Here is a 23,822-nt window from a genome sequence, read left to right on the forward strand (position 1 = left end):
TCGTACACATGCTATTCGTATTGTTTAGATAAAATTCAATAGATACATACATGAGTTTAAAAAAAAAATTATTCATACACATGATCAATGAGAGATGAAAATTTTATTTTATAAAATGTGAGAGACGAAAAAATTTATTTTGTAAAATATGAGGGATGGAAAATTTTATTTTATAAAATGTGAAGAACAAAAAAAAAATATTTTGTGAAATGTGAGGGACAAAAAAATTTATTTTGTGAAATATGAGAGGCTATAGATCGAATTGTGTAAAGTTTGATTTGAAAATTTTGCCCTTAAAAGATGATTACGTGCAAGGCATGTGGTAAATTTTGATAAAAAAACTAGTCGAAAGTTTAGATATGAACCAAATTTAATTAATGTAAATTTGTAAGGGACGTAAAATTACAGTTTTAAAAGTAAGAGACGAAAAAAGCCATTTTACAAAATATGAGGGATATTTTGAATGATTTTTCCTATTTAGTGCTCCAACTAATAATATATATGCTAATAATCCTTCTGTCCAATCCTACCGTTAAGATTGACGAACATACATCGCAGACTACTCACGTGATAAATTGAAGGGGTGATTTTGTCAGCATAGAACGAGGAAGAAAAAACCTAAAAGTCTTCAAAATTTTTTGGGAATTTTCCTGCATGAAAAGATAATCATCAAATATAATTATGACCCAAACCCATTATAATGCCATAGGGTTTTGGGTTCTCGAGCTTCTCTGATGGCCTAAACAGGTACAACAATAGCAAGAGCTTCAACGCTTTGATCTCTCAAGCGAAATGCGTGACCAATTATGTCATAATGAAACATCAATATTGAAGCCACATCAATAATCTGCAAATACGCCCTCAAATCATCTATAACCACTAGGGGTCCAGCAGAATACTACCCGGAAGAAGAAGAAGAAGATTCATGAAGAGAATCTTGGAGAGGTCAGGGTTGGGGGAGACGACGTATTTCCCATAAGCTTTTTCCAATTATCCACCAGATCCCGGCATGGCTAAGGTAAGAAAGGAGGCAGAAATTGTGGTTGTTTTTTGTCCAAGTACATCTCGTTCAAAGATTTTTTGGGTTTCGCTCATCTCTGTACTATGTTGACAAAATTACCCCTTCGATTTGTCCCTTGAACAATTTGTGATGTATTTTCCGTCGACGTTAACAGCAAAATTGGATGAAAGGGTTAAAAAGAAGCACCCAGAATGAAAGAAAATCTTGTGTACGTCGACCGTACTAAGCATTAAAAGTTGATCGGAATCACTTTTCACGTGTTCCTTCTGGAATTTGTTTACCTATTGTCTTTGCCAGCTAGAAGTCAGTTCTGGCCGGAGGAGTGGGGACTGGGGGGAAGATTCCCGAAGAGGGAGTGTGTGGCAGAGGATGAAGCGATCTTAGAATTGTCAGTTGTAATTGCACCGAACTCTGCAGTGGAAGCTACTGCTAGAACAAATATAGACATTACACTTATAGATATTTGGAATTGTCAGTGATAATTGTACCGTCCAATATACGTAGCTACACATAGAACAAATTGCATGTTATAATTTATTAATTTATCAAGTGTACTTACAACTCAAAAAATACTCATTTAATCAACTAAAATTTTATTTTTTTTTATAAAAAATATGAATTATTCTATTAATAAAATAAGGCTAAAAGTCTCAAGAATGTAAATTAATCGTATCTACTTGATTTGTAAGAGTAATTTAATTCTATTAATGTTTTCAATGTACATACTTAACTAACATCATATTTCTATTATCAAGAGGTTCCATAAGTGTAGCCAGAAGTCAGCAATTGCCTTTTGATTGGGCTTGTGGGATTAGCTTAGGTCTTAGGAATTGATATTCTGACAAAAAAAGGTTAAAAGACTTAGAAATATTTCCATTTCATTAAATAAATACAATAAATCAAATTAACAACATTATGTGTATAAATGACAAAGAAGTCTTCTTATAATAAACAAACATAAGGTCTTCTCGTAAATATCTCATTGTTAAAGTATGGCTTTCCATCTCAAAAAGATATTCATAAATCAATGATAGCCTCATAGTTTAGGAAAATATGATATGTAATTTTAGTGAATTATTAATTTATGGTATGAATGGAACCAAAGTATTATATAAGATTTTTTTTAAAAAGTTATTATTATCTTATTATTTTGTTGAAATTATTATCTTACTAATTTATCGCATTGGCCCAAATTGGGACTAGAAGATATATCAAGTACATATCTCATTGGCTATATGTTATTTGATATTATCAGGTATTAATTTGTAGAGATTTTACTAGTTAATATATCAATCAGACATATCCACCAGATCACCTATTGAGTATTTTGTACATGACTTCCACTCTCGTACAGAAGAAGTCCAACCCTCCAATGGCCGTTCGTTATCGAGAAGGTGCTGAATCAATTACCCATTGCTGTTCATTGGAACTGCAAAAAACATGGCATCACTAAAACTAAAGAAGAAAAGAAAACCGTGACGTCCTTGATTTAGATTCTTTAGTTTTATTTCATCCTCAAGTTAAATGCTGATGGCTCCAAAGTCCAAAATATCAAAGCGAAACTTGACATTCATTCACGCTCGTCAAAATTAGAAAAAAGAGATGAGAGTGGGCCTGGTCATCAGTCTCAGTTTCATCATTTTAAAAAAGAGGTATCATCATTTTCAAATGCTCCTTCCGTCTCAATTATCTGTTCCTATTTTGAAAATCAAACTTTTTAAATATAGTACTGAGTGTGTTTGGATTGAGATGATTTGAGATAAAATAATTTATTTCATAAATTTTAATTAATTTTTATTTTACATACATCACATCATAAAAAGTGTTATCATAATTATTTCAAATAAACCCCTATCCAAACAAACCCAGTGGTTTGATCGTGATATTTGCATTTTTCTTTTCAATTTTACTCCCACAAATTCAAATTCAATTTGAATTTGAATGATAACGTGCATATTAGAATGAGGGGTTATATTGGAAAAAGGGACTAAAAAACACTTTGATTTTTTTAATAAGATAAATATTTTGAAACATTTTAAAATGAAAAATAGGACGCTTTCAATGTAATGCAAGTGATAGGGCTAAAATCACCGTCCAATCATCTATCAATCTTGAGTAACAAACAATTACGGTGTCTAATTTAGAAATTAAGGCATGGAAGAAGACAAGTAGGATAACTAAACCATATATTTGTCTATGACAAGACAAAAAGTCAGCAGCGGAAAGTGCTGGACTACCACCACCGACGCTCCCCTGCGCGATTGGTAATAAAATCCGTGCGATCCTTCGCTGTAGGCACTAGGCAGCAGCATGACAGTTTTGAACGGTGTGAACCAACGACCTCTCGCGTATAGATGATGCGAAATATGAAATGAGATGACGCTTGATTTATGACGTAAGACGCGCATCATTTTTTGGATCTCTGCTTCACTTCGGTCTAGTCCTGCAATTTTGGTACCATAAACTTGCATCATATTGATGTAATTGTAAAATTTGTCCACTCATATAGCTTTTACTTTTAGTGTATAATTTACCAAAATTACACAAGAATTATGTGAATTTATATAAAAATTGTGGGAATTAACACCAATTACACTGAACTGGATAGAACCCAAGAGGCCTCTTTTTTTCATTTTTCTGGACGTTTCAAACGCGCCCATGGCTTGTGACCTTGTGTTTGCAGTTGCATTATTAGACTAATATGTATGCGTGCATTTAACACACACATATATATATATATACACACACACACATATATATATATACTTGTGTGTTAGTAACGCGCGCACATTACTACGTACTTGCAAATGGGCGAATCTGAGAATTTTGTTTTCAAACACTACAATAATATATATAAAGACTGATATTGTGTGTGTGTGTGTGTGTGTGTTTTTTTATATATATTTTTTCGTGCTGGTTGTCGGCTGCCAGAGCTTAAAGATAAAATTTGCTGTCCAAATCCAAATTGAGTTGGACAATTGCCGAACTTGCTCGTGGCAGCGTCGACATGACACATTCTAACTGACTGAGTTGCGCCAATCCTTATCCCTACTTGTATTGTTTGTCTCCATATGATTGATTTTTTTTTTTCTTCTTTTTCTTTGTTTATGCTCTTAGGCTTCATTTGAGAGTTAAGGATTTGGGCAAGAAAAGAAAGTAAGAGAAAGTTTGATTTTTCCTTGTTTGTGAGTTTTTAGTAAAAAAAGAAAAGAAAAGAAAAAAAATGGAAGGATAAATAATAGGTAAAATTTTTTCTCCTAAATTAAAGAGAAATGGAGAGAAAGTTGGAGGAAACTTGTGAAATTTTTTTAAAATACCTATTTTATCCTTAAAATGATCTTGAACAAATATTTAATAACTTTCATATTCAAAATCATTTCACTAATTCTTAAAACTATCAAACAACGTACGTAACAATCCCTTCTCTTCTCTCGTAACTTCAGTTTTTTCTCCTTCTCTTTTCTATCCTAAACTGCCAAACTAAGCCTTAAGTTCCCAAGAAAACTGAAAAAAAAAAATCCATGAACACTTTTTTCGGGTTTAGTCTATCATTTCGACATAATCTAGTCAGTTGCCTATGTTGCAATGGCTGCGCAAAGTGGGACATGTCCCTTCCTATACCTTTCCCTTTTTTTTTTTTTTGAGATTTTTATTTCTTTTGGGTGCAGACTGCCAAGATAGTATGGTGAACCTGTATATACGCCATACTTCATGCTTCCCACATTGCTATCCTCCAACAGTCCAACGTGAAGTAATGTGCCTAGCTATGGAGATCAATTCTTTTTCTTTTTTTTTTTGCCCAATGAAATTATTGTACGAGTATGTAGATCAATTCTATATCCATATACACTCATCTGTACCAATTGCCTTCTATCCTGCCCAACTCAATTGATGCTTCAAAAATAGGTAGATCCGAAACCGTTTACCCCGATTTGTCCAGTGATTTTGGATCCATTGCACTCTATCGCTTCCTATAATCATCATATGATTTCGATGATAAGTTCCTGGGTCATCATATGAAGATTTCGCAGTTCCTGGATGCATCTACCAAGATTTGCAATTTGGCCACGTGAAATACTTACGTGGACATATCTTATGACTCCGCCTGTGTAAGAGTTTGAAATTGAAGTCGGCCAAACATTTATCTTAGACCCTTGGGACTGGCATGATGATGAAGCCAACCCCGCTTTGGGCTGTTGATCACCACTAAAGATTTAAGTTTTGGTGGGATTGAAGATGAGGGGTTTAAGTCTTGTTTTCGATAAACTATACTAGGAATAGGAGTAGAGTAGATGTTGCTGATTGACAAAAATGAATTGACAAGCACATATGCAGAAATTTCACTATAGTAATTGACTAATATAAATAATGAGATAGATGTTGTCCACTGACAAAAATGGATTGACAAGCGCATATGCAGAAATTTCACTATGGTAATTGACTAATATAAACAGTGAGATAGATGTTGTCGATTGACAAAAATGGATTGACAACCACACATGTAGAAATTTCACTATGGTAATTGACTAATGTAAATAGTGAGATAGACATGAGTAGTACGTACAAACTTAGGCAAATGAATGTGTGTCTGCATAATATACACTTTGGTTTTATTTTGCGCATATTTGAATAGAAAGATCGAGAGTCATTTCGTTTGTTATGCTATAATCCTCAAATGAATGTGGACGATATCTGGACGATGGAATTAACTACAAGTTTTATTTCCCTTTTAGAAAAGCTGGCAAAAAGTTAGATGATCAAGAATGGCTAAAACACTTACTCGTGATTAGGAAGTCTGAAAAGAAACAAGGAGTCAATCGAAGTGCATGCTACGAAATACAAGCAAGCAACAAAGGGATTTGGCGTGCAATCTTCATTCTTCTTCTGGATCAAATATCAGCATTGATCATTATTATGCGTGGGTATACATCAAACATGGCATAATTAAATTTTGTATCATTCTTCTTCTGTCGATCCGCAATCCAGACGCGAGTCTTGGATTCACAATCAGTGTTCTTGTGTGTCCAGTTATATGTGCATCATCGGCAACAAGAAGGAAATGCGTACAACTTCTGTCATCTATTACATCAAACATGGCATAATTAATTTTGCATCATCTCTACCTTAAACCCGAGAATTAAAATTATTAAAACGTGCAGTATTAAAAATGAAGCTACTTGTATGCCATCAAGTTACAACAGCATGATGGTTTCCTTTCCTAGATATCTTGCTAATAAAACCAAAACCATCCACTTTGGTGTTTGGTCAACGTGACTTTTGGGCTGAATTTCCAAAGATGAAACCAACTACGGTCAGGTTGAGTTCGATAGATAGCTTGAGTAGATCCTTGGCTGGAAAAAGGTTTAGCGTCTGATAATAATAGCCTAGAGGGTATAAATTCAGTTGATATTCAATCAAAGATTTTATTTGTTAAGCGCTCAGGGTTTTCATAGTCCTACTACTGCAATTCGCGAGGACTTCCAAATAATATTCGACAATACAAATCCTTTCCCATGATGATGATACCACAGAATTAAAATGTATCCACATCCAAACCAACAAGGAAGAATGCAAGGAGCAGCTGCTAACCTAAGCTCCCAAGAATTGTAAATTTTTGGGTAAATTACATTTTAGCCCCCTGTGGTTTTCACAAAAATCACATAACCCCCCATGATTCAAAAAGCTATACATAAACTCCCTGTGATTTGGGTTGAACTGTCAAATAGACGGAAAGAAGCCATCGTGACGGTTCGTGGGCAAAATGTCCAAATTACCCTAATATAAATATAAAAAGAAAGCAGATGAAGTCAGACTCTCCCTTGCTCTGGCCTTTGTCGTGAGAAAGAGAAGATTATCGGCTTTTACCTTCGGACTTTGGAGAAGGTTCGGTGACTGGTGGGTAGTGATAAGGGTGGTGGGGATCTTGGCTTGCGGAATTTGGCTGCTTTGGGGATTTCTTCTTACAGCTCCTTTCCTTATTTTTGTATTATTTCGCTTTTATTTTTTATTCCCTCCTTTTGAGTCTTGTGAAGGGGTTTGTTATTTATGGGTAGCGTGAAGAATTGTGTTGTAAAAAGAATCTGTCAGCCACTGGGGAGATATGGTAGGACACAGCCAGAGGACTTAGCAGCTTCTTCTTCTTCTTCTGTGTCTTCACACCATAACATTCTACTGTATCCTTCACACCGCCGACAACCCAAGCTCGTGCCACCCCTGAAATGAGAGTGAATTTCGGAACCAGAAATGGAAGGACCAGTCAATCAAAACAAGAGATGCCCTTTGACCCATGATGTGGACGCAGGGTCTTCCCCATCTGCAATTCAGTACATAACTAGAGTACGATAATCGATGTCCCCAAAGAAACTCCATCAATCTCAAATGTCGGTGGCCAAGGCTGCCTTAGCCCCAAATATTCCCGAAGAACTCACAGTCGACATACTCTTACGTCTTCCGCCGAAATCTATCGGTAAATTCAGGTGCGTCTCGAAGTCATGGCGATCTCTACTCTCCGACCCACTATTCATCACAGCCTACCTCACTCTTCATCTCCATTACCCCCAAAAACTCATCTTCTTTTCTTCTTCCCCTGTCCCTCTCTCTTCACGCAGCATCTACACCCTAACTTTCACTACCGCTGACAACCCTGGTTCCGAAGCTGTTTTGCAAAAGCTCACCCTTGCAGAGAACATTTTAGAGAATACATCTTCGAAGTACGCCTCAATTGTTGGTTCTTGCAACGGGTTGGTGTTGGTGTTAGGATTCAGAATGGAGATAGGCTTCCGGGATACAATGTATTTGATAAACCCCACGACCATGGAGTTCGTGAAATTGCCCGCTAGCCCTTTGGTTCGGGAGGCTGTTCGAATTGGGGGTGCATTGGGTTATGATAGTTCTAATGATGATTACAAGATCGTTACTGTCTCGTGTGATGAACCCACGAGTAATGAAACTTCTAGTTAGCATTCTTTTTGTATACAGTTAGCATCCTGTCCACATCAGGGTCAAAGGGTAATATGGGAATGGTTCTTATTGATACCAGTAGTACAAGCGCGTTTTGCCCACGAACCGTCACGAAGTGTTCATTCCGTCTATTTGACAGTTTAACCCAAATCACAGAGAGTTTATGTATAGTTTTTTGAATCATGGAGGGGTTATGTGGTTTTTGCGAAAATCACAGGAGGCTAAAATGTAATTTGCCCTAAATTTTTCCTCATAAAATCAAAAATTAAATTGTAAAATTTCCCTCATGCAGATCAAACAAAATATATAATAAGGTCCTTATAAAATTCAAAATTTGCCTTTCCTCCTTCCACAAAGTTTATGGCGTATGTAATGATCACTCGTACACCTGTGACCTCCCATTAAAGTAACCTTACTCTATATTTGGATCTTTTATTAAAATAATTTTAAGGATAATTTTTTCATACGCTAGATTATATCACAACGCATGAATTCAAATTTAAAATTTAAATCATATGCATGTAATATACATCTAAAGCTGCTAGTGTAAAAAAATCACTACACTGTCAGTGTCAGAGTGTCAGTGCATAAAAATTTTAATCTTAACTTTAATCTTAATAACTATTCCTATACCAAGTGCATTCCATTAATAATTGACTACATGTAGATTCCAAGTTGTAGTGAACTTTATCATTTTTCATTCAATTCATTTTTTACAAAATAAAATTGATCAGCAGAACCCACTTTTGATAAATCAAAATTAATCACTGAAAGCACAAACTTGGGAAAAATTCTAACAGTAAGGACATGAGATAACGGTAAGGACACCCCTGTTGCTGTAACACCAGAAACTATGCCCTGTTTGAGGCATAACCGATCATAGTATTAAATAGTAATCAATACCGGCCAACCAAATTAATAATAGGTGCAACCACTTGGATCCATATCAAGAATGAAGTGGTTGGTATAGGCCACAGGGAAGGTAGCGTTAATGTGCCACTAGCATCTAATCCAATCCAAAATTCTCCATCTTAAACATTTATGTGCATGTGCTTGTACTTGTCCCATAGGCAGAGAGCTAGTCAAAACCATCACGGCGCCGGAAATATGAGCTCCACCATTATTCATCTCTCTCTATCTCTCTGTGTGTGTATATATATGAGTGCGTGTCTCATGTAATGTATATCACAGTTCCATCAGCCATCAGTCACCGCACTCAAAACGGATATTGAGCAGGCAGGTAGCCAGCCATCGAGGCACACCATATAACACGAACTTTGTTAGTTTATTAGTTTATGGTTTTGGTCTGTTTCCTCCTCATCGGTCTCTCCAAGGAGCTTTCTTTGCACAGAAAAGCTCACCAACCCTACTTTTACAGCTCGTGTACTTTTCTAATGTTTTTAGTGTTCATGTAACCTCCATCTACTCTTTTAGTTCAGTTCATACTAGCCAGATCCCAAGTTTGCCCTTAGCAACATCGTTAGCATATATCTTCATGCATAAAGGTCCATCAGGAAGTCGATCATTTCCTTCATTACAATGTCCACTAATCATGCATGTATAAGACTAGCTGTATGGTCTGAGTGAGTGGACAAGTACTGGACTGGACTGGACTGTCACTGCCTCCAACTTTTATGCTCTCTATATATAGGTAGTAGTAGTAATACCACCACTACTTCTATTCTAAGTTTAACTCCACACGAATATCACGTTCACTATCTACTGCTGCTACTCTACTTTACTGCTGCTATTTGCATAGATGCTTCCCTTGCCTTTTGGGACTTTTTCAGTCACGTTGAACTCGTTGGTAGTGGTACTAGTTGCTAAAAAGAACGCTTGCACTTGACTCCAAGTCTCAAGAACCATCCGCCTCCCTACCCCTCCACCACCACCGCCACTATACCCACAACTTTTGGTAAATTTATACAAGCACTACTACGCAGAAGAAGCTCTCACTGAGTAGTAGCTTGTACACCAACTAGGTAGCAGCAAGCATGAACTGCTTACAGAGTTGGCCGGAACCAATTGTGAGGGTCCAATCACTGTCGGACAGTGGCATTCGGGCAATCCCCAAACGCTACGTGAAAGGTCCATCCGATAGGCCTTCCCGGCTTATAGAATCCTCTGCAGGCAGCGATGTGCAAATTCCCGTGATTGACCTCCACAGTCTTTTTTCTGGCCTGCCGCAGGATGACTCGCTGCGCCAAGAAACCTTGGACAGCATAGCCACTGCGTGTCGCGAGTGGGGCTTCTTCCAGGTGGTTAACCATGGGGTTAGCCATGAGCTCATGGCCCGCACTCGGGAGGTGTGGCGCGAATTCTTTCACCTTCCCTTGGAGGAGAAGCAGCAATATGCTAATTCCCCGAGCACCTATGAAGGTTACGGCAGCCGGCTCGGGGTGGAGAAAGGAGCAAAGTTGGATTGGAGTGACTACTTCTTTCTTCATTACCTTCCTACTTCCCTGAGGGACCAAAACAAGTGGCCTAAGCTTCCATCTTCATGCAGGTAATTAATGATCGCGTCTCTTATTTTCCACTTGAACCCTCTTCCAATCCGCCAGTTGTTGCGGCATGGATGATGTTTTTGCATGAGAAGTCTATCCAATCCAACCCTCCCCAAATTGATTTCATGTCATATCGTCTTTCGGAGTAATCGACGTGAGATCATCTGATTTGAAGATTGCTTTGACATGCGTACATCTCAATATTGCATGCTCAAAATATGTCACTCGAGAGTTGAGAGTGAGAGATGCACAGCTACTTTCTACCAAATAAGTAAAGTGAGCTTTCCATGTCTAACCTTACTTGTTTAGTAAGGTAAGATATGCTTGCTGATACTCTGATGCATCATATATACCTTCTTGATCATGCAACATCAACTCAATAGTACCACTTCGAGATTATTGCTAGCATGTACCACTTCGTGTAATACTACGTCGTCTCGTAGCTAGACTTCTGCACCACAATAACTTGAAAAGGAACTGCTGTCTTCGGCCATTAAAAATTGATCCACGGTATATATATCTGAGGCATCTTGTTTATTACAAAACGTGCGTTTAGTATTAATACGTACGGTGAAGTTCCTGCATCTGACTTTCAAGCCTTATCATTTTCTCTCTCTTTTGTAAGATTTGAAATCTCCCTTTAAACTTAAAAAAAAAAAAAAAAAAAGGAGGTTAAAAAGACGGCGGTGATTTATTTTTACAATTTAAAATTAAGTTTATCATTAGGAATTTGTTTATTCATTCTAACATTAGGAATTTGTTTGGTGTCCGACGCAGGGAATTGGTAGGCAAGTATAACGAGGAACTGGTTAAACTCTGTGGGAAGTTGACGAAGATTTTATCATTGAATCTTGGACTAAAAGAGGAGTACCTTCAGCAAGCTTTCGGAGGTGAGGAAGTGGGCGCATGCTTGAGGATAAATTTTTACCCGAAATGTCCACAACCGGACCTCACACTGGGCCTCTCATCACATTCTGATCCTGGTGGCATGACCCTTCTCCTCCCTGACGAAAATGTCGCCGGCCTCCAAGTCCGCCGTGCCCGTAATTGGATAACGGTCAAACCGGTTCCTAATGCCTTCATTGTCAACATTGGAGATCAAATTCAGGTTTCTTCATCCTGGCTTGCTTCTTCTTCTTCTTCGTCTTCCTCTTCGTCTTCCTCTTCTTCTCTCTCTCTCTCTATATATATATATATATGTATATATAAAAGAGAAGAAAAACATTACCAAAAGGGGACAAAAGTGGTTACGTTGCTTTTCTAGAAATTCTGCATTATGTTCATCGCTGTCTTTTCTCGAGCCGTAATTAGTCAAAGTATAGAAAATGAATTAAGCACGCGAGGAATTTGCAGGTCCTGAGCAACGCGAGGTACAGAAGCGTGGAGCACCGAGTAATCGTGAATTCGGTCAAAGAACGAGTGTCGCTGGCATTTTTCTACAATCCAAGGGGTGACTTGCTTATCCAACCTGCGCCGGAGCTGGTCGCGGAGGACTCCCCTGCCCTATATTCGCCCATGACCTACAATGAATACAGAGTTTTCATCAGAACAAGGGGCCCTTGTGGCAAGTCCCAAGTTGAATCCCTCAAATCCCCCAAGTAGATGAATGATCCATTGTATCTTGTATTGTATTCATCTAAGCGCTTGATTATAGTTAATCAATCTCCTTATTTTCCCAGTTTCACATTGCTAGTGCAAGTTTGACTTCCAGAACAAATGCTATAAAATTAATCAACTGGACGGCCAGCATAGTTAATCACACGTGCATATCTGAGCAAATTTAATTTACATGAGACACATGGCAGGATACAATTCCAATTCTCAAACAAAAACTACTACACGTCATTGACAATATTATAATTTAAACATTATGTTTAATTTTAGGCTAATAACTTATGAAGATGATTAAATTGAACAATAACCTAATCATGTAAGGATCAGAGGTCTCACAAGTTGAGTTGTATCCAGTTCAAATTAACTCGTGTAATTTTTTTTTATCACATTTGGTATAAACTCGTATAATTTTGGTGTAATTACCAACTTAGTTGTATGAACATATAATTTTCTTCGATGAAATTGAAGGAAATATATATTCTTTTCTTTTCCCTTTTTTTTTTTTGGGGGGGGGGGGGTGGTCATTGAAGGGCTTTAAAGCCCCTACATTCCAAACGCATATTCAATACAAGTTGCGGCAGAGGCTACTTGTTAAATTCAAGTGGGTGAGAGTGAATACATGAATTAAAATTTGCAAACTATTTTACACATCGATGCCTCCGTTCAAAATCCAACAAATGCTTTGTATACTCCTACCAGTATGGGGGCTTACGAGAGCGTAGACTCTAGTGATCTTCTTCTGGGCTCGGCCTGATTTGAACAAACCGCTTGTTTTTTGGTCATATAAATAATTTAAGTAAAATTCTATACTAAGCGACCATGAAACTTAATGATAAAATGAAATTAAAAGATAACACGCCTCCTTGATTTTAGGGATTTCACATTAATTTGTGTCTATTGCTAAAAAATGCCGTGATTTTCAATCGATTTGTGCAGGTGGACTCATATAGTTTAATTAGGTTCGGATGAAATAATAAGTTCGAACATCCTCCATTTAGTTTTAGAGAAATTTGAATTCAAGTTTTGTTCATTCCCTCGTCAATAAACATTATTGTGTAAGAAGTATTGTATGTCTCCATTTGGGACCGCCGAACTTTAGAATCAATAGGCTAATCTCCCTCCCTTTTGAGCTTTACTCTTTCTTTCAAAAAAAGAGAGAATTTGGGACCGGTCGACAAATTGGAATTCAAATTTTTTGATTCTTTTAATCCTTTTTGCTTGGATCAAGTGTCTAACTCCTCCCTTCGTGTTTATCTATTACGCACTGCTCCTCGTTCCTGTCTTCGCAATGCTTCGTCATATGCCGCTGCAGTGTCTTTCGAGTAGATAGCTTGAATTAATCGTCCTCAACTCAACTGAGGCGGGGAGAAGTTACCGGTCAAATTGAGAAAGCATAGCGGACCCTTCGATTCATTGAATATCAAGGTCGGAGGCAATAATGTTTGGAGAATTAGTCAGCTTTGAAAAGTAATACTACTGCCTACTCTTATCCCTGTGGATAGTAAATATTGTAGGGCGGGCGGGCTGGCTGGCTATTTGCCACATTCCAGAGGTTAGGCGCTCTGAAAAGAAGCACGTTTTATTGGCATGGTAATATGACAGTCACGGTCATTCACTTTTCAGCCGAGACAGCTAAGTATGAACACCAGAACTATCACCAAAGTCTCTTCTAAATCCCATGGCCAATCGCCTCAAGCCCAATTTTCCTGTTACTCACCAACCAATGCCACGCAAATTTCCTACGACCTGTATTTTCATTCCCTTTTTTTTTTTTGAAAAAAAAACACACACACACGCATATCCGTGACTATCACGGAAGGTTTTGTAGGATAGCCAGTATGTCCATTTAGTCATTAATTGACCATTGCTTAATGCAATTCAATTTTCAAGCATACAAATCTTGGGAAAAAGGAAACACGTAATTGATCATATTCCTTCTCTCTCTCTCTCTCTCTCTTTCCCCCCTTTTTAAAATACATCAGAAAGAATATCTCATTTGATCAATGTAAGAGCAACACTTGGCTAACACTAGCTTCGACTTTATGTGGTGTTTGGGTGACTTGCTTTCTTGAGGTCGATAACAAGGAAGATGAACTACGTATTCTTTGCTGAATCTAGCATCTGCGGCTATAATTAATAGTACATTGCTACAGTTGTTATTGCATTAGCTAAATACTTCTCCTTATTTCTCCCTTTTTCCAACTTCTTTCTACTTTTTCTCGTTTTCTTAAAGGCCTTCTTCTCCCGTTCTGATGGTCTTCCTCTCATTAATTTTTTTAAAATTATTTTTAAATAGAGTCTCTTATAAGTAACATGCTTAGTGAGAATTTTTTGTTTCTCTTACTAGTTTCTAATAAGAATTTTATGTTCTCCAAGGGCTTCCTATGGAGATTTTTGCATTATTTTTTCTTATTTTGTTGTTAGATCTAAATTTATTTCAAATCTAGTTGTGAAATTTTTTTCGAATCTCGGATCTGTTTCGACAAAATTGAACGTCATTTTGGAGTTTAAAACTATTGATTAGCAGATCTTGTAATTGTAACATGTATAGAAGGGAGTTGCAGCTATTTATCTTATTAGAAGACAGTTTTAAAATTTATTGTATTTTTCAATCCTGTTCATAATTTTTCAGATTTATTGTTTTTGTTAAATTGTAGATTTTTAATTTTTAGTACATGTTTAACCTATCATTACGACACTGACATATACTAAAGCATGTTGGACGATTTTCAATAATTCGTTAATAAAATTTTCTTTTTACCAAAAGAAAAGCTAAACGGTTTTAAATAGAGCAAATTATCCGGGTAGCCACTGAACTTTCGAATAGTCAAGATTTGACCATTCAACTATTAATAGTATATTTTTATCCACTGAACTATCAAAAGTATGTATTTTGAGTCATTCCATCTTATTCCACCGTTTACTCTGTCAAATTTAAGAGTTCACACGATTCACGAGCCATACTATTAATAATTAAATATGACAGAATTCAACGTGAAGATAGACGGAGTGATGCAAAATTTACACTTTTGATAGTTTAGTGAATACAAACATATTATTAATGGTTGAGTGGTCAAAACTCGATTATTCAAAAAATTTTTAGTGACTATCCAAGTAGTTTACTCATTTTAGATAACTCAGTAGGGCACAAAACGACCTCTTTACTTCATCTTGTACGCCCGTGGGATACCTCGTGCCACCAACGACCTGTAACTGAGTTTCAAAGGCCCAAAAGGAATACTAAGGAACAACCCAAATGGAAAAAGCTTGTTTTACAATGAAATTTAGGTAACGATCTGCTTTGTGAGAAGATATTAGCTGGATTATGATACGGTGTATTAAAACCAAGCACCTATCAACGGAAAATGATGACGCGTCATTTTTTGTCCGGTGTCCGTCACCAGACAAGGAGCGACCGATCATAATATTTCATGGCCTTAGATTAGTACTGGCCATTGCTGTTTGATGCAAATGGTTTCCTTTGCTCATGTCCCAGCCATTTCTTGTGAATAAACTCCAAAACGGATTAAAAATATATTTCCAAAAAGAATGAAGAATAAGTTGGGCGAATTGTCTCAGTGGAGCAAGTAAATGTTGGGCTCCTTTGGTACAGTCATATTTTTTGCTTTCCTATTAGATTTCCAGGTGATAAAGATCCCTTGCCCTTTTTCATTTTTGTTCCTTTTTAAGATTCCTGTTGAGCCATGAGTTTGGGGCCCTAAAACGAGCAGATCGAGTATTTGGATCAAGTGGAAATCCCTCGTCGACTGTAAATGTTCTAAGTTCCCTAGGACTCATCTAAAAACTGGACGCTCAATAATGGATTCGGGGCTAAGAAAGTTGACCGTCTAAGACCCAAAGCTTCCCCTCGCAATAGAAAGAAAGTGTCAAAGCCCATTAGGCATTGTCCATATCCGGATTCCCATTTCATTATTTTTCTTTTTAAATTTGCAAAGGCAATTATTCTTAGTCCTACTCCAAAAGGCAAACTAAGTGTATAACTGCATTTTTTATGAACAAATAGGAAGCACCTATGCTTGCTTCTCTTGCGTGATGCACTAAACAGGATTTGAATCCCGTCAACTCTTATGCTATTCTGTAGAAGAGTTTTAAAGAAGTTCTCCCTAATCATTGGATCAATGTCCAATAATTCCCGATGGTTAAGCACAAATTACAGAGTATAAAGTCGTGCTTAATTATCAAGGAGGAGAGTGTTTTTCCCTTTTTTGGATAATATCCGAAACCTCCCCTGAAGTTTTTCTTAATGTCACTTATAAAGTTCTAAAAGTAAGCATTAGGAATATTTTGATTTAACAAAATGAGCAAAAGGGTACTTTAGAATTTTTAAAAACTCTGTTATGCAAATAACAAAAATAAGAGGTGGTAGTAATATTTTTAAAACATTAGGAGTACTAAATGATATTAAGAGAAAACTTGGGATAGATTAAATCAAGTTTATTGTTGTAATCGCCATTATTTGAATTACACACGATCTGATTTGATTGATTCATGACATGTTTGTAACACCTATACCAGTTAAGCCCATTTCCACCTGGTCCAATCCCATGCCATGGACTGATTCTCAGCAGGAAAGGAAAGAGTAAATGCCTATACTTTCCCGCTGCAAATTTATCTTGTCAAAGCTCTAAAATGCTTTTTTCAGTTTAGAGGATCATACAGTGCTGGCAACATGGGAGACTGGGTTGCAACGCCCCATGGATATCCCATTTCATGAGCCCAACACGGGCTGTTCAATCCTCTGAGGAGAAACGGGCTCTGATGGCCGTTGTTGTAGGATTCAAGGTCGCATTTTTGTAGCAAAGCATCGTCATCTTCTATCCTTATCCTCTTTGCTGCTCGAAATTCTGCAGCAGCAGCAACAGCAGGTCGTATTTCGTTTCTGTCTACCTCAGAGTCGGACTCCTCGCACAGAGAAGGCAGGGATGCAGCTGGAGAGTAAGGCTTGCTTGGTTTTGCATTTGCCGCCCTGTTTTTGTGTTCGTTTGCAATTCTCTCTAGAAATCTTCCTTGAGCCTCGATTTTCATCTTCAAACTCCTTTGAACCTGAAATAGGATAAGAAAGGCAGAATGAAATTCCAACTTGATCTTAAGTTCCAACTTGGGGAATAGAATAAGGGGACGATTTGCTTTACTTCAAGCTGATCACTCAGCCGCTTTTGCACTTCTTTTTGCATTTGCAGTGCTTCGTTAAGTTGAGCGCCTCTGTAATAACAGGGAGAAAGGGCAAAAAAAAAAAAAAAAAGGTTGGATCCCCCGGCGCCGGGGGGGGAGAATAGATTTTGTTAATTGGAATCTGACTTGCTGCTATTCATCTGAAAATCAACAGTGATGGCTGCTACTTACGATGTTGCGCTGAAGTTTGGCAATATTTCAGATATGCTTCTCCTTTCAAACCTGTTGCCCCCTGAATATGAATGGATTGAGGAGACCCATCATTCATCAAATCAATATACTAAACTAAACTAAACGAATGGGAATGGCCCTTTCTCTTCCTGTTCCTGGTGGACGTACGGAAACAGAGATCTGAAAGGGAAATGAAAGCCAAATATATATACTTTTTTTTCGAACTGGATAAACTTACTGTTGGGTGATTCTGGGATGAACTTTGACATCCTGTATTTCTGGAATAATAAAAAAGACACATAGAATACAAGCAAATATATTATTATTAAAGCTATGCCTCCAAAATGGTTGCCAAGTCATATGTACTGAAGTTTCTAAAAATCTGACGTAATCTACAGGACGCCAAGCAAAACGCTTTGGTTAAACAATTATCTCATTTCAATCCTAAAATAGTGCTCTCACTATTTCGGTTTATCTTACAGCACCATTTTAAAGTGAAGTTGGACCTATATATTGCGCCAAATCAAGAAGGCTTAATAATTATTAAGTGCCATTCAGAGATATTTGACAATTACTATTTCTTCACTACTAGTTCTTAACTATATGCTGATCCTGATCGATCTATATGCATGATTTATGGTGCATCTCAGGCGAATATGTGATGATACCGGCTGGCTGACGACGACGACTTGCATATCGGATTTTATTTTTGATGCATAAACGGTAAAAAAGTGCAGACGGGAGGGAAACAGAGAAACTCTTTAGTGACAGAGACGAAAATTTCCCATGATGATCGCGATGGTAGAAAAGAGAGTTTTAACTGCTTCCGATCATAGAAATGCAAGTCCTTCCCTCCCGCACCATTTAATGCATATTCTATCTTGTTTTCTCCGTGTACAGACAGAAGGGCAGGGTGGGAGAAGCAGCAGCAAGATTCCAGCCAAAATGTTGGATCAAATTGAACAATCAAAAAATTTGAATGGAGCGGAGTGACTCATGAAGGCAGGGGAGAGCACCTGCAAGTGGCTTTTAACGTGGAAAATAGTGAGTCCAGGAATGCCCATAGCCTTCAAAATACCCTTTGGTGTTGCCCCTGCAGTATAGACATCAAGAGGATGACAAAATCAATCAGCTGCCGCAACACACGAGATTGTGGAGGAGAAACTCGGCAGGCTACGCAGAAGAACATTAATGCATGCACCAAATTGCGCAGAAGAATATCTCAATTGGCTCACTTACTGTCTGGACCACCAAGCTGGTTAACCGCCTTCTCGAAGAGACTGTGAAGTTCTTGGGTCCATTTCAAGCGCTCTTTCGAAGAGCCATCGGAACGACTCGCCCCCATGTTGACCTCACTAGTCTCCCGGGCATGAAAATGTGCAGCAACCCGCCCCTCCGGACTCGGTATTGTCATGCAGGAGATAAAAAGGCACTAAAGGACTTGTTGCCAGTGAAGATGATGTTATGTGGGCGATAGGCACTAAGCGGGCGTGGGGTGGGATGCCGTAGATTGTCTTCAATTTTCGGAACAAACCAAGCCAACGAAAAGAGTCCTATTTTTCTCAAACTCGAGACTTGTTTCTCTAGTTAGCATCGCTTGGTGAAGAAATCTATGGATAAAGATCGGAACAAGAACATAAACAGACAAGATACGTTCGTAAGCGTGATCTTCATGCCCAAATCAAATCTACTGCAAATTATATAAAGTTATGACATAGAAGATACGAGAGTCATTTTTTCTTGTCTACACTCTTGTGGCGTTTACCATTTGAGCCTTGACCTGCGAGATCCTAAAAAATTTGCTTACCTTTTACCAATTGGGGCCTCGACAGACTAGATTCTCTGCAAATTTGCTTACATCGACAATGCCAACTTGCTAACGAACAATTCTAAAAGAAGATAATGGTAAGACTCTAAAACATAAACAAGACTTCACAGGATCAGAAGATTTGATCTTGACCCCGTAAATAAATATTTCTTGCGTGGCCTGTTCACATAGTAATGCAACCAAACTGAAGATAGGCGCACCCCTCATTAAATGATGATGTAACAACAAAACCAACCATTGAAATTGTAAGAATATCTATTAAAATGAAGAGATTTCTATATAACAAAGCATCAGAGCAAGGGTTTGGTAGGGAAGCAGCCAAGCTTTTTGTTCCCTAAATTGCAAACAAACATAATATAAGTCCATTAAAGACATTATAAAGTGATATTTCTATACTACTTTTGTCAAAACACCACTGATCCTGAGTTGGCCTTGAGTAGTGACAACTACTGCCTGCCTCGCTTCAAGCTGCAAGATGGACATTTGTATTGCTTTATATTTTCAGCTTTAGCAGGGGTAATTTTCACACACTTCCCATGGAACCACCTCTCACAAATGTCACAACCAATCCAAAACTCATCTGCATTATAATTTCCCCCACAGCTGCCACAAAGTGTTTCGCTGTGTTCATCGTCATCCTCTTCATAACTTTCATCTGCCAATCTTGGATTGCTTTTAGCCGGACCATCATTTGATCTCTGCAAATAAAGATCACACGTCAAGGATGGAAGTGCAAATGTAAATCAAATATAAACCAGAAGAATGTTCAAAAAATTAGTTTCTTCTGTTTCCGTGACTGAGGGTAATCTAGTTGTCTCATGGTATATAAATGACAATGCAGCATATAGTCCTTGGAAGGAGGACACGCAAGGAAAGGGTAATAGACAAATTTGGGTCAGTTGTGCTGGTTCCTTGAAAAAGCCAGTTGCAGAAATCAAACTTCAAATAAAAGTATCTAAAAGTTACACATTGTTATATAAAATGCGCCATTAAGTGCTGGTCATACAATCAGAATTAGAAGATTATCTCCACAGCATAATTCATCAGCCAAAGAAGTCACCCCAATTTAAATGGGAAGAAAGAAAGAAATACAATTAGAGAACAAACAACAGCCACTTGAACTTCATTACTATCGACATACCTTTGTGCTGCCACGAGATCTGCTTCCACTATCCACACTGGGCTTTTCTTTTGCAGGTTTCCTGTCTGTCACAACCTCAAAGACAGTTGGAAGATCGTTGATTAAGCTGAATAAACGCTTCCTGTCCAGAAAGCAGCATAAATAGTTTTGGATTAGTAACTTCATACCACAATCTGTTAATCTGGTTCCACACAGACACACAGAAATAATGGAATCATAAACGATTAACTAAATGTTCGAGGATCAAAAAGAGGCGGTCATGCATATCAACACAACACTACATTAGTTCACGTCATAGGCATATGCCAACTTTCACAATAATATCATGCAACTGCTGATTTGATACTTTACCTCTCTGAAAGAGCTCGAATTAGTATAATATCATGCTTGGTCTGCTAGAGAGAGAGAGAGTAAAAACGATGGATTAACAATTGTTTCTAGTAATGTGGCAAGCTCACTACCTTGAAGATAAGTGCACAACCTATGAAATATCAAGGCATCACAGTATACCAGCCAAAACAGCAGATTAGGACATCTTGCATATTGGAAAGAATTTGACTAATTACCATACCTAATTTTGATTTACTGTACAAATTAAGATCAAGCAATATTAAGAAGTCCCAGAACTGAAAGAGCTGGAGTGAAGGAACAGATAACTGGTTTTGAATCAAGGTATACCAGTCAAAACAATGTGTAGGACATCTTGAATCTTTAGAAGAATTTGATTGCACCATAGCAAATTTAAGTTAAATTTTACATATTGATAACAAGCCATAGTGGCTGAAGGTGAGATCAGGACAAAAGGCTTAGTCATTAATGCCAAAACAAGCCAATTAAGCATCCAAAACCTCGCAACCCAGCTTCCACCCCACGCAGCGAGCACCTCCCCCCCCCCCCCCCCCGAGAGAGAGAGAGAGAGTGTGTGTGTGTGTGTAAGCATTTACAGAATAATTAGTGATTGATGAACTTGATTGCGTACGAGATATTAGTAACAGCGCTCATATCTAAGCAAAATATGCTTGATCAGATAGACAAACATATCTCTGACCAATTGAAAGTTTCACAAGGATCATTATATTTCCAGGCAAACTGCAAAAGCTTGATGGCACATCAGAAACGTTGCTTAAACTCATAGAAGATATGCTGTTTTGCCTTTGAGTAATTAAGATCGCTTGCAAAAAGGCAAATAAATCTATATACATTACATTTTCTTCACACATCACACACAAAGAAGCAATCTTGAAATAAACGATGCGAATAATGCAGCCATAGAACATTCTTAAGCATGCAACACCAACTTTGGAGACTACCCAATTCAAATGAGGTCATTGTTATCATTGACAGTCTAATCCCGGAATTCCAAAGACAGTGCCTTGAAACAGCTAACCTTTCATTTCGATTAAGCCTAGCACCAAGATAGAAAGCCACAGAGAGCAACCAACAATCGCTGTGCACAGCAACCAACGAGAGCCAATCTCGACGGTTCATTCCATCCCTAGCAAAATTGATCCCGAGTGCAGGCTCTGGAAGCTCTGGAGGTACTTCTTCAGCCGGAAGATTCACTTCCCAGGTCTCATTTGGGTGACCATACAGGCACAAATTTTCCTTCTCTACACAGCCCAGAAAACAGACCGACTTGATCATACCACAAAGAAAGCAAGAACTATAAAGCCAAAAAATCTGAAGCAAAGTTAGAACATGGAAGTCGAACAGAAGGGCCTAGTTTATGCATATTTAAGAAATGAAAAGGAGTATATATCTCAATCGAAGATACTGCAGGTAGGTGCTTTATTCTTTTTGGTTCGATGTATCGCGTAAAACAAAGCATATAATGCAATTCAACTCAGTAGACAGTTCCAACCGTTTATTCAAGGTAAATGACTCTTCTTGCGCAAAGGAATCTTCACTTGCTGACTTTCTGTCTCATATGTTTTCAAGAAAATAAAAATGCTAAAAATAATACTATCATCATGATCAGTCAAAAGTTTTCCCTAATTCTCCCAGGGAACAGCGATACAATCATCTTTTCAAATCTCCAACGTAAAAGTAATTTAAAAGCGTATAGCTCGATATCAAAATATGAATGTTAGAGCGCAAAAAATCAGAGCACCGGCTTTTAAATTGTAGGAATTCCTTGAATTAACAGAGCCTTTTTGATACGAGGATAAATGCAGTTTTATACTACTATAGGATCAATCTTAAATATTTGTACCTTCCTTGAAAAGCAACTGAGTTTAACCAACACGCTCCGATCTACAGTAAACAAAACCGTAAATCTCGTAAAAGCAGAATTTACCTGGATCGCAAAGTCCATAAAAGTCATCCACATCTGATCACACAAAACCCAAAAAAAAAGAGCTTTTTTGAATACCAGGATAAAAAATGGAGAAAAGGCTGATTGCAGCGTGAAATTAAGCAAAATGATAACAATAAATTAGACACTGAATAACTAAGGAAAAGATTAGAATGGATTAAGAAAGGTAGGTAGGGATTGAGTACCGTATGTTAAAGCACGAACTATTCCGGCACGACGAGCGCTGTAATCTTTGAAGATCTCTTCTACAGTTCGGGGGTTTGAGGAAACCGAAGACATTTTAGAAGCTATAAGTCCTCCTCCTAACAACCCCAAATTAACTGATTTTCAACCCGCTCCTTTTTTTTTTTTAATTATTCTATTGAGTAGTATTATTTATAAAAAAAAAAAAACCAATTTAATTTTACACCCACAGGCAGGAGGAGGATTGAGAAGACAAGGATTTTATTAATTACAATTACGAGCACAGCTCTAAAAAATTACCTGCCGCTTCACTTTGTGTTTGCGTAGTAATACTGTACTCTCTAGTATTTACTAGCGTATTATTGGATCCATTCCATGCCCAATCCAATACCGCTAAGTTAAATTTTTGAACTTAAAAAGAGGAGACAATAAAGAAGAAGGGGAAGAAGAGAGAGGACGGAATTTGAGAAGTGGGATTAACGCTATCGCTTTTAACTCTTTCCTGCAAGAATCAATTTTGGAGCACCTAATTTTTACTCAAGCCAAGCTTCTTAATTATACTCTCTTTCCTCTCGTGTCACTTTTTTTTAGGTCAAAATAAATGCGGAGTGTGATAAGCAAAAACACTTTTGAGTGTCGTAAGCCAAAAAAAAAACTTTTTTTTTTTGCCAAAGGAAATTTTAAAACAACACTATACTACTTTTCTCTTCTATTATTTGTGGCATAAAAAAAATAATTGACATAATAATAAAAGGGTGATTTGGAAACATATTTGTAATGCATGTTACCGTTTTGGAAAAAAAGAAAACATATTGTAATGCAACAAAAAATTTTTTAAATAATTTGCCATTCAAATACACCAAATTGCATGATCCGTAAAGAATTCACAACAC

General features: G+C 37.5%; 4 protein-coding genes and 1 long non-coding RNA gene across 6 annotated transcripts; 3 read left to right on the forward strand and 2 right to left on the reverse strand.

Annotated features, from left to right (window-relative positions):
- The first annotated feature begins 532 nt into the window (after positions 1–532).
- On the forward strand, positions 533–1,562 carry LOC113694704 (uncharacterized). The gene is made up of 2 exons (XR_011817267.1): positions 533–1,018; positions 1,319–1,562. It is a non-coding gene; the product is annotated as an uncharacterized lncRNA (long non-coding RNA).
- Positions 1,563–7,369: 5,807 nt separating this feature from the next.
- On the forward strand, positions 7,370–7,981 carry LOC113695633 (F-box/kelch-repeat protein At3g23880-like). Its single transcript, XM_027214757.1, has one exon. The coding sequence runs from the start codon at positions 7,370–7,372 to the stop codon at positions 7,979–7,981; it is 612 nt and encodes a 203-aa protein (XP_027070558.1).
- A 1,175-nt stretch (positions 7,982–9,156) lies between these two features.
- Positions 9,157–12,169, forward strand: LOC113695056 (jasmonate-induced oxygenase 1). Its single transcript, XM_027214013.2, has 3 exons — positions 9,157–10,487; positions 11,263–11,593; positions 11,839–12,169. The coding sequence occupies exons 1-3, from the start codon at positions 9,976–9,978 to the stop codon at positions 12,085–12,087; spliced, it is 1,092 nt and encodes a 363-aa protein (XP_027069814.1). The 5' UTR covers positions 9,157–9,975; the 3' UTR covers positions 12,088–12,169.
- A 4,370-nt stretch (positions 12,170–16,539) lies between these two features.
- Positions 16,540–19,013, reverse strand: LOC113695803 (protein PHR1-LIKE 1). Its single transcript, XM_027214963.2, has 6 exons — positions 18,703–19,013; positions 18,480–18,556; positions 17,702–17,741; positions 17,464–17,524; positions 17,253–17,322; positions 16,540–17,163 (listed from the first exon to the last, which is right to left on the reverse strand). Exons 1-6 carry the CDS (start codon positions 18,875–18,877, stop codon positions 16,759–16,761), a joined length of 828 nt encoding a protein of 275 aa, XP_027070764.1. The 5' UTR covers positions 18,878–19,013; the 3' UTR covers positions 16,540–16,758.
- A 515-nt stretch (positions 19,014–19,528) lies between these two features.
- LOC113697066 (PHD finger protein ALFIN-LIKE 1-like) lies at positions 19,529–23,465 on the reverse strand. 2 transcript variants are annotated; one of them, XM_027216507.2, is made up of 6 exons: positions 23,230–23,465; positions 22,932–23,048; positions 22,729–22,761; positions 21,820–22,042; positions 20,433–20,553; positions 19,529–19,989 (listed from the first exon to the last, which is right to left on the reverse strand). In XM_027216507.2, exons 2-6 carry the CDS (start codon positions 23,023–23,025, stop codon positions 19,738–19,740), a joined length of 723 nt encoding a protein of 240 aa, XP_027072308.1. In that variant the 5' UTR covers positions 23,026–23,048; positions 23,230–23,465; the 3' UTR covers positions 19,529–19,737. The 2 variants fall into 2 exon arrangements, with proteins under 2 accessions (XP_027072308.1, XP_027072307.1); XM_027216506.2 differs by lacking the exon at positions 23,230–23,465 and having other exon boundaries at positions 22,932–23,211.
- Positions 23,466–23,822: the final 357 nt, after the last annotated feature.

This window comes from Coffea arabica, chromosome 6e (genome assembly GCF_036785885.1).
Source record: "Coffea arabica cultivar ET-39 chromosome 6e, Coffea Arabica ET-39 HiFi, whole genome shotgun sequence".
NCBI lineage: Eukaryota > Viridiplantae > Streptophyta > Magnoliopsida > Gentianales > Rubiaceae > Coffea > Coffea arabica.

Excerpts from the sequence above, each read along its gene's own strand:
- LOC113697066 (XM_027216507.2), bottom strand. The coding sequence starts at position 23,025 with ATGTCTTCGGTTTCCTCAAACCCCCGAACTGTAGAAGAGATCTTCAAA. Across the intron at positions 20,554-21,819 it reads AGGCTTAATCGAAATGAAAG|GAAGCGTTTATTCAGCTTAA; the intron begins GTTAGCTGTTTC and ends CTTTCTGGACAG. Across the intron at positions 19,990-20,432 it reads GATCTCGTGGCAGCACAAAG|AGATCAAATGATGGTCCGGC; the intron begins GTATGTCGATAG and ends CTTTATTTGCAG.
- LOC113695633 (XM_027214757.1), top strand. The coding sequence starts at position 7,370 with ATGTCCCCAAAGAAACTCCATCAATCTCAAATGTCGGTGGCCAAGGCT.
- LOC113695056 (XM_027214013.2), top strand. The coding sequence starts at position 9,976 with ATGAACTGCTTACAGAGTTGGCCGGAACCAATTGTGAGGGTCCAATCA. Across the intron at positions 10,488-11,262 it reads AAGCTTCCATCTTCATGCAG|GGAATTGGTAGGCAAGTATA; the intron begins GTAATTAATGAT and ends TGTCCGACGCAG. Across the intron at positions 11,594-11,838 it reads ACATTGGAGATCAAATTCAG|GTCCTGAGCAACGCGAGGTA; the intron begins GTTTCTTCATCC and ends AGGAATTTGCAG.
- LOC113695803 (XM_027214963.2), bottom strand. The coding sequence starts at position 18,877 with ATGACAATACCGAGTCCGGAGGGGCGGGTTGCTGCACATTTTCATGCC. Across the intron at positions 18,557-18,702 it reads CCAGCTTGGTGGTCCAGACA|GGGCAACACCAAAGGGTATT; the intron begins GTAAGTGAGCCA and ends TCTATACTGCAG. Across the intron at positions 17,742-18,479 it reads ACGTTAAAAGCCACTTGCAG|AAATACAGGATGTCAAAGTT; the intron begins GTGCTCTCCCCT and ends TTATTATTCCAG.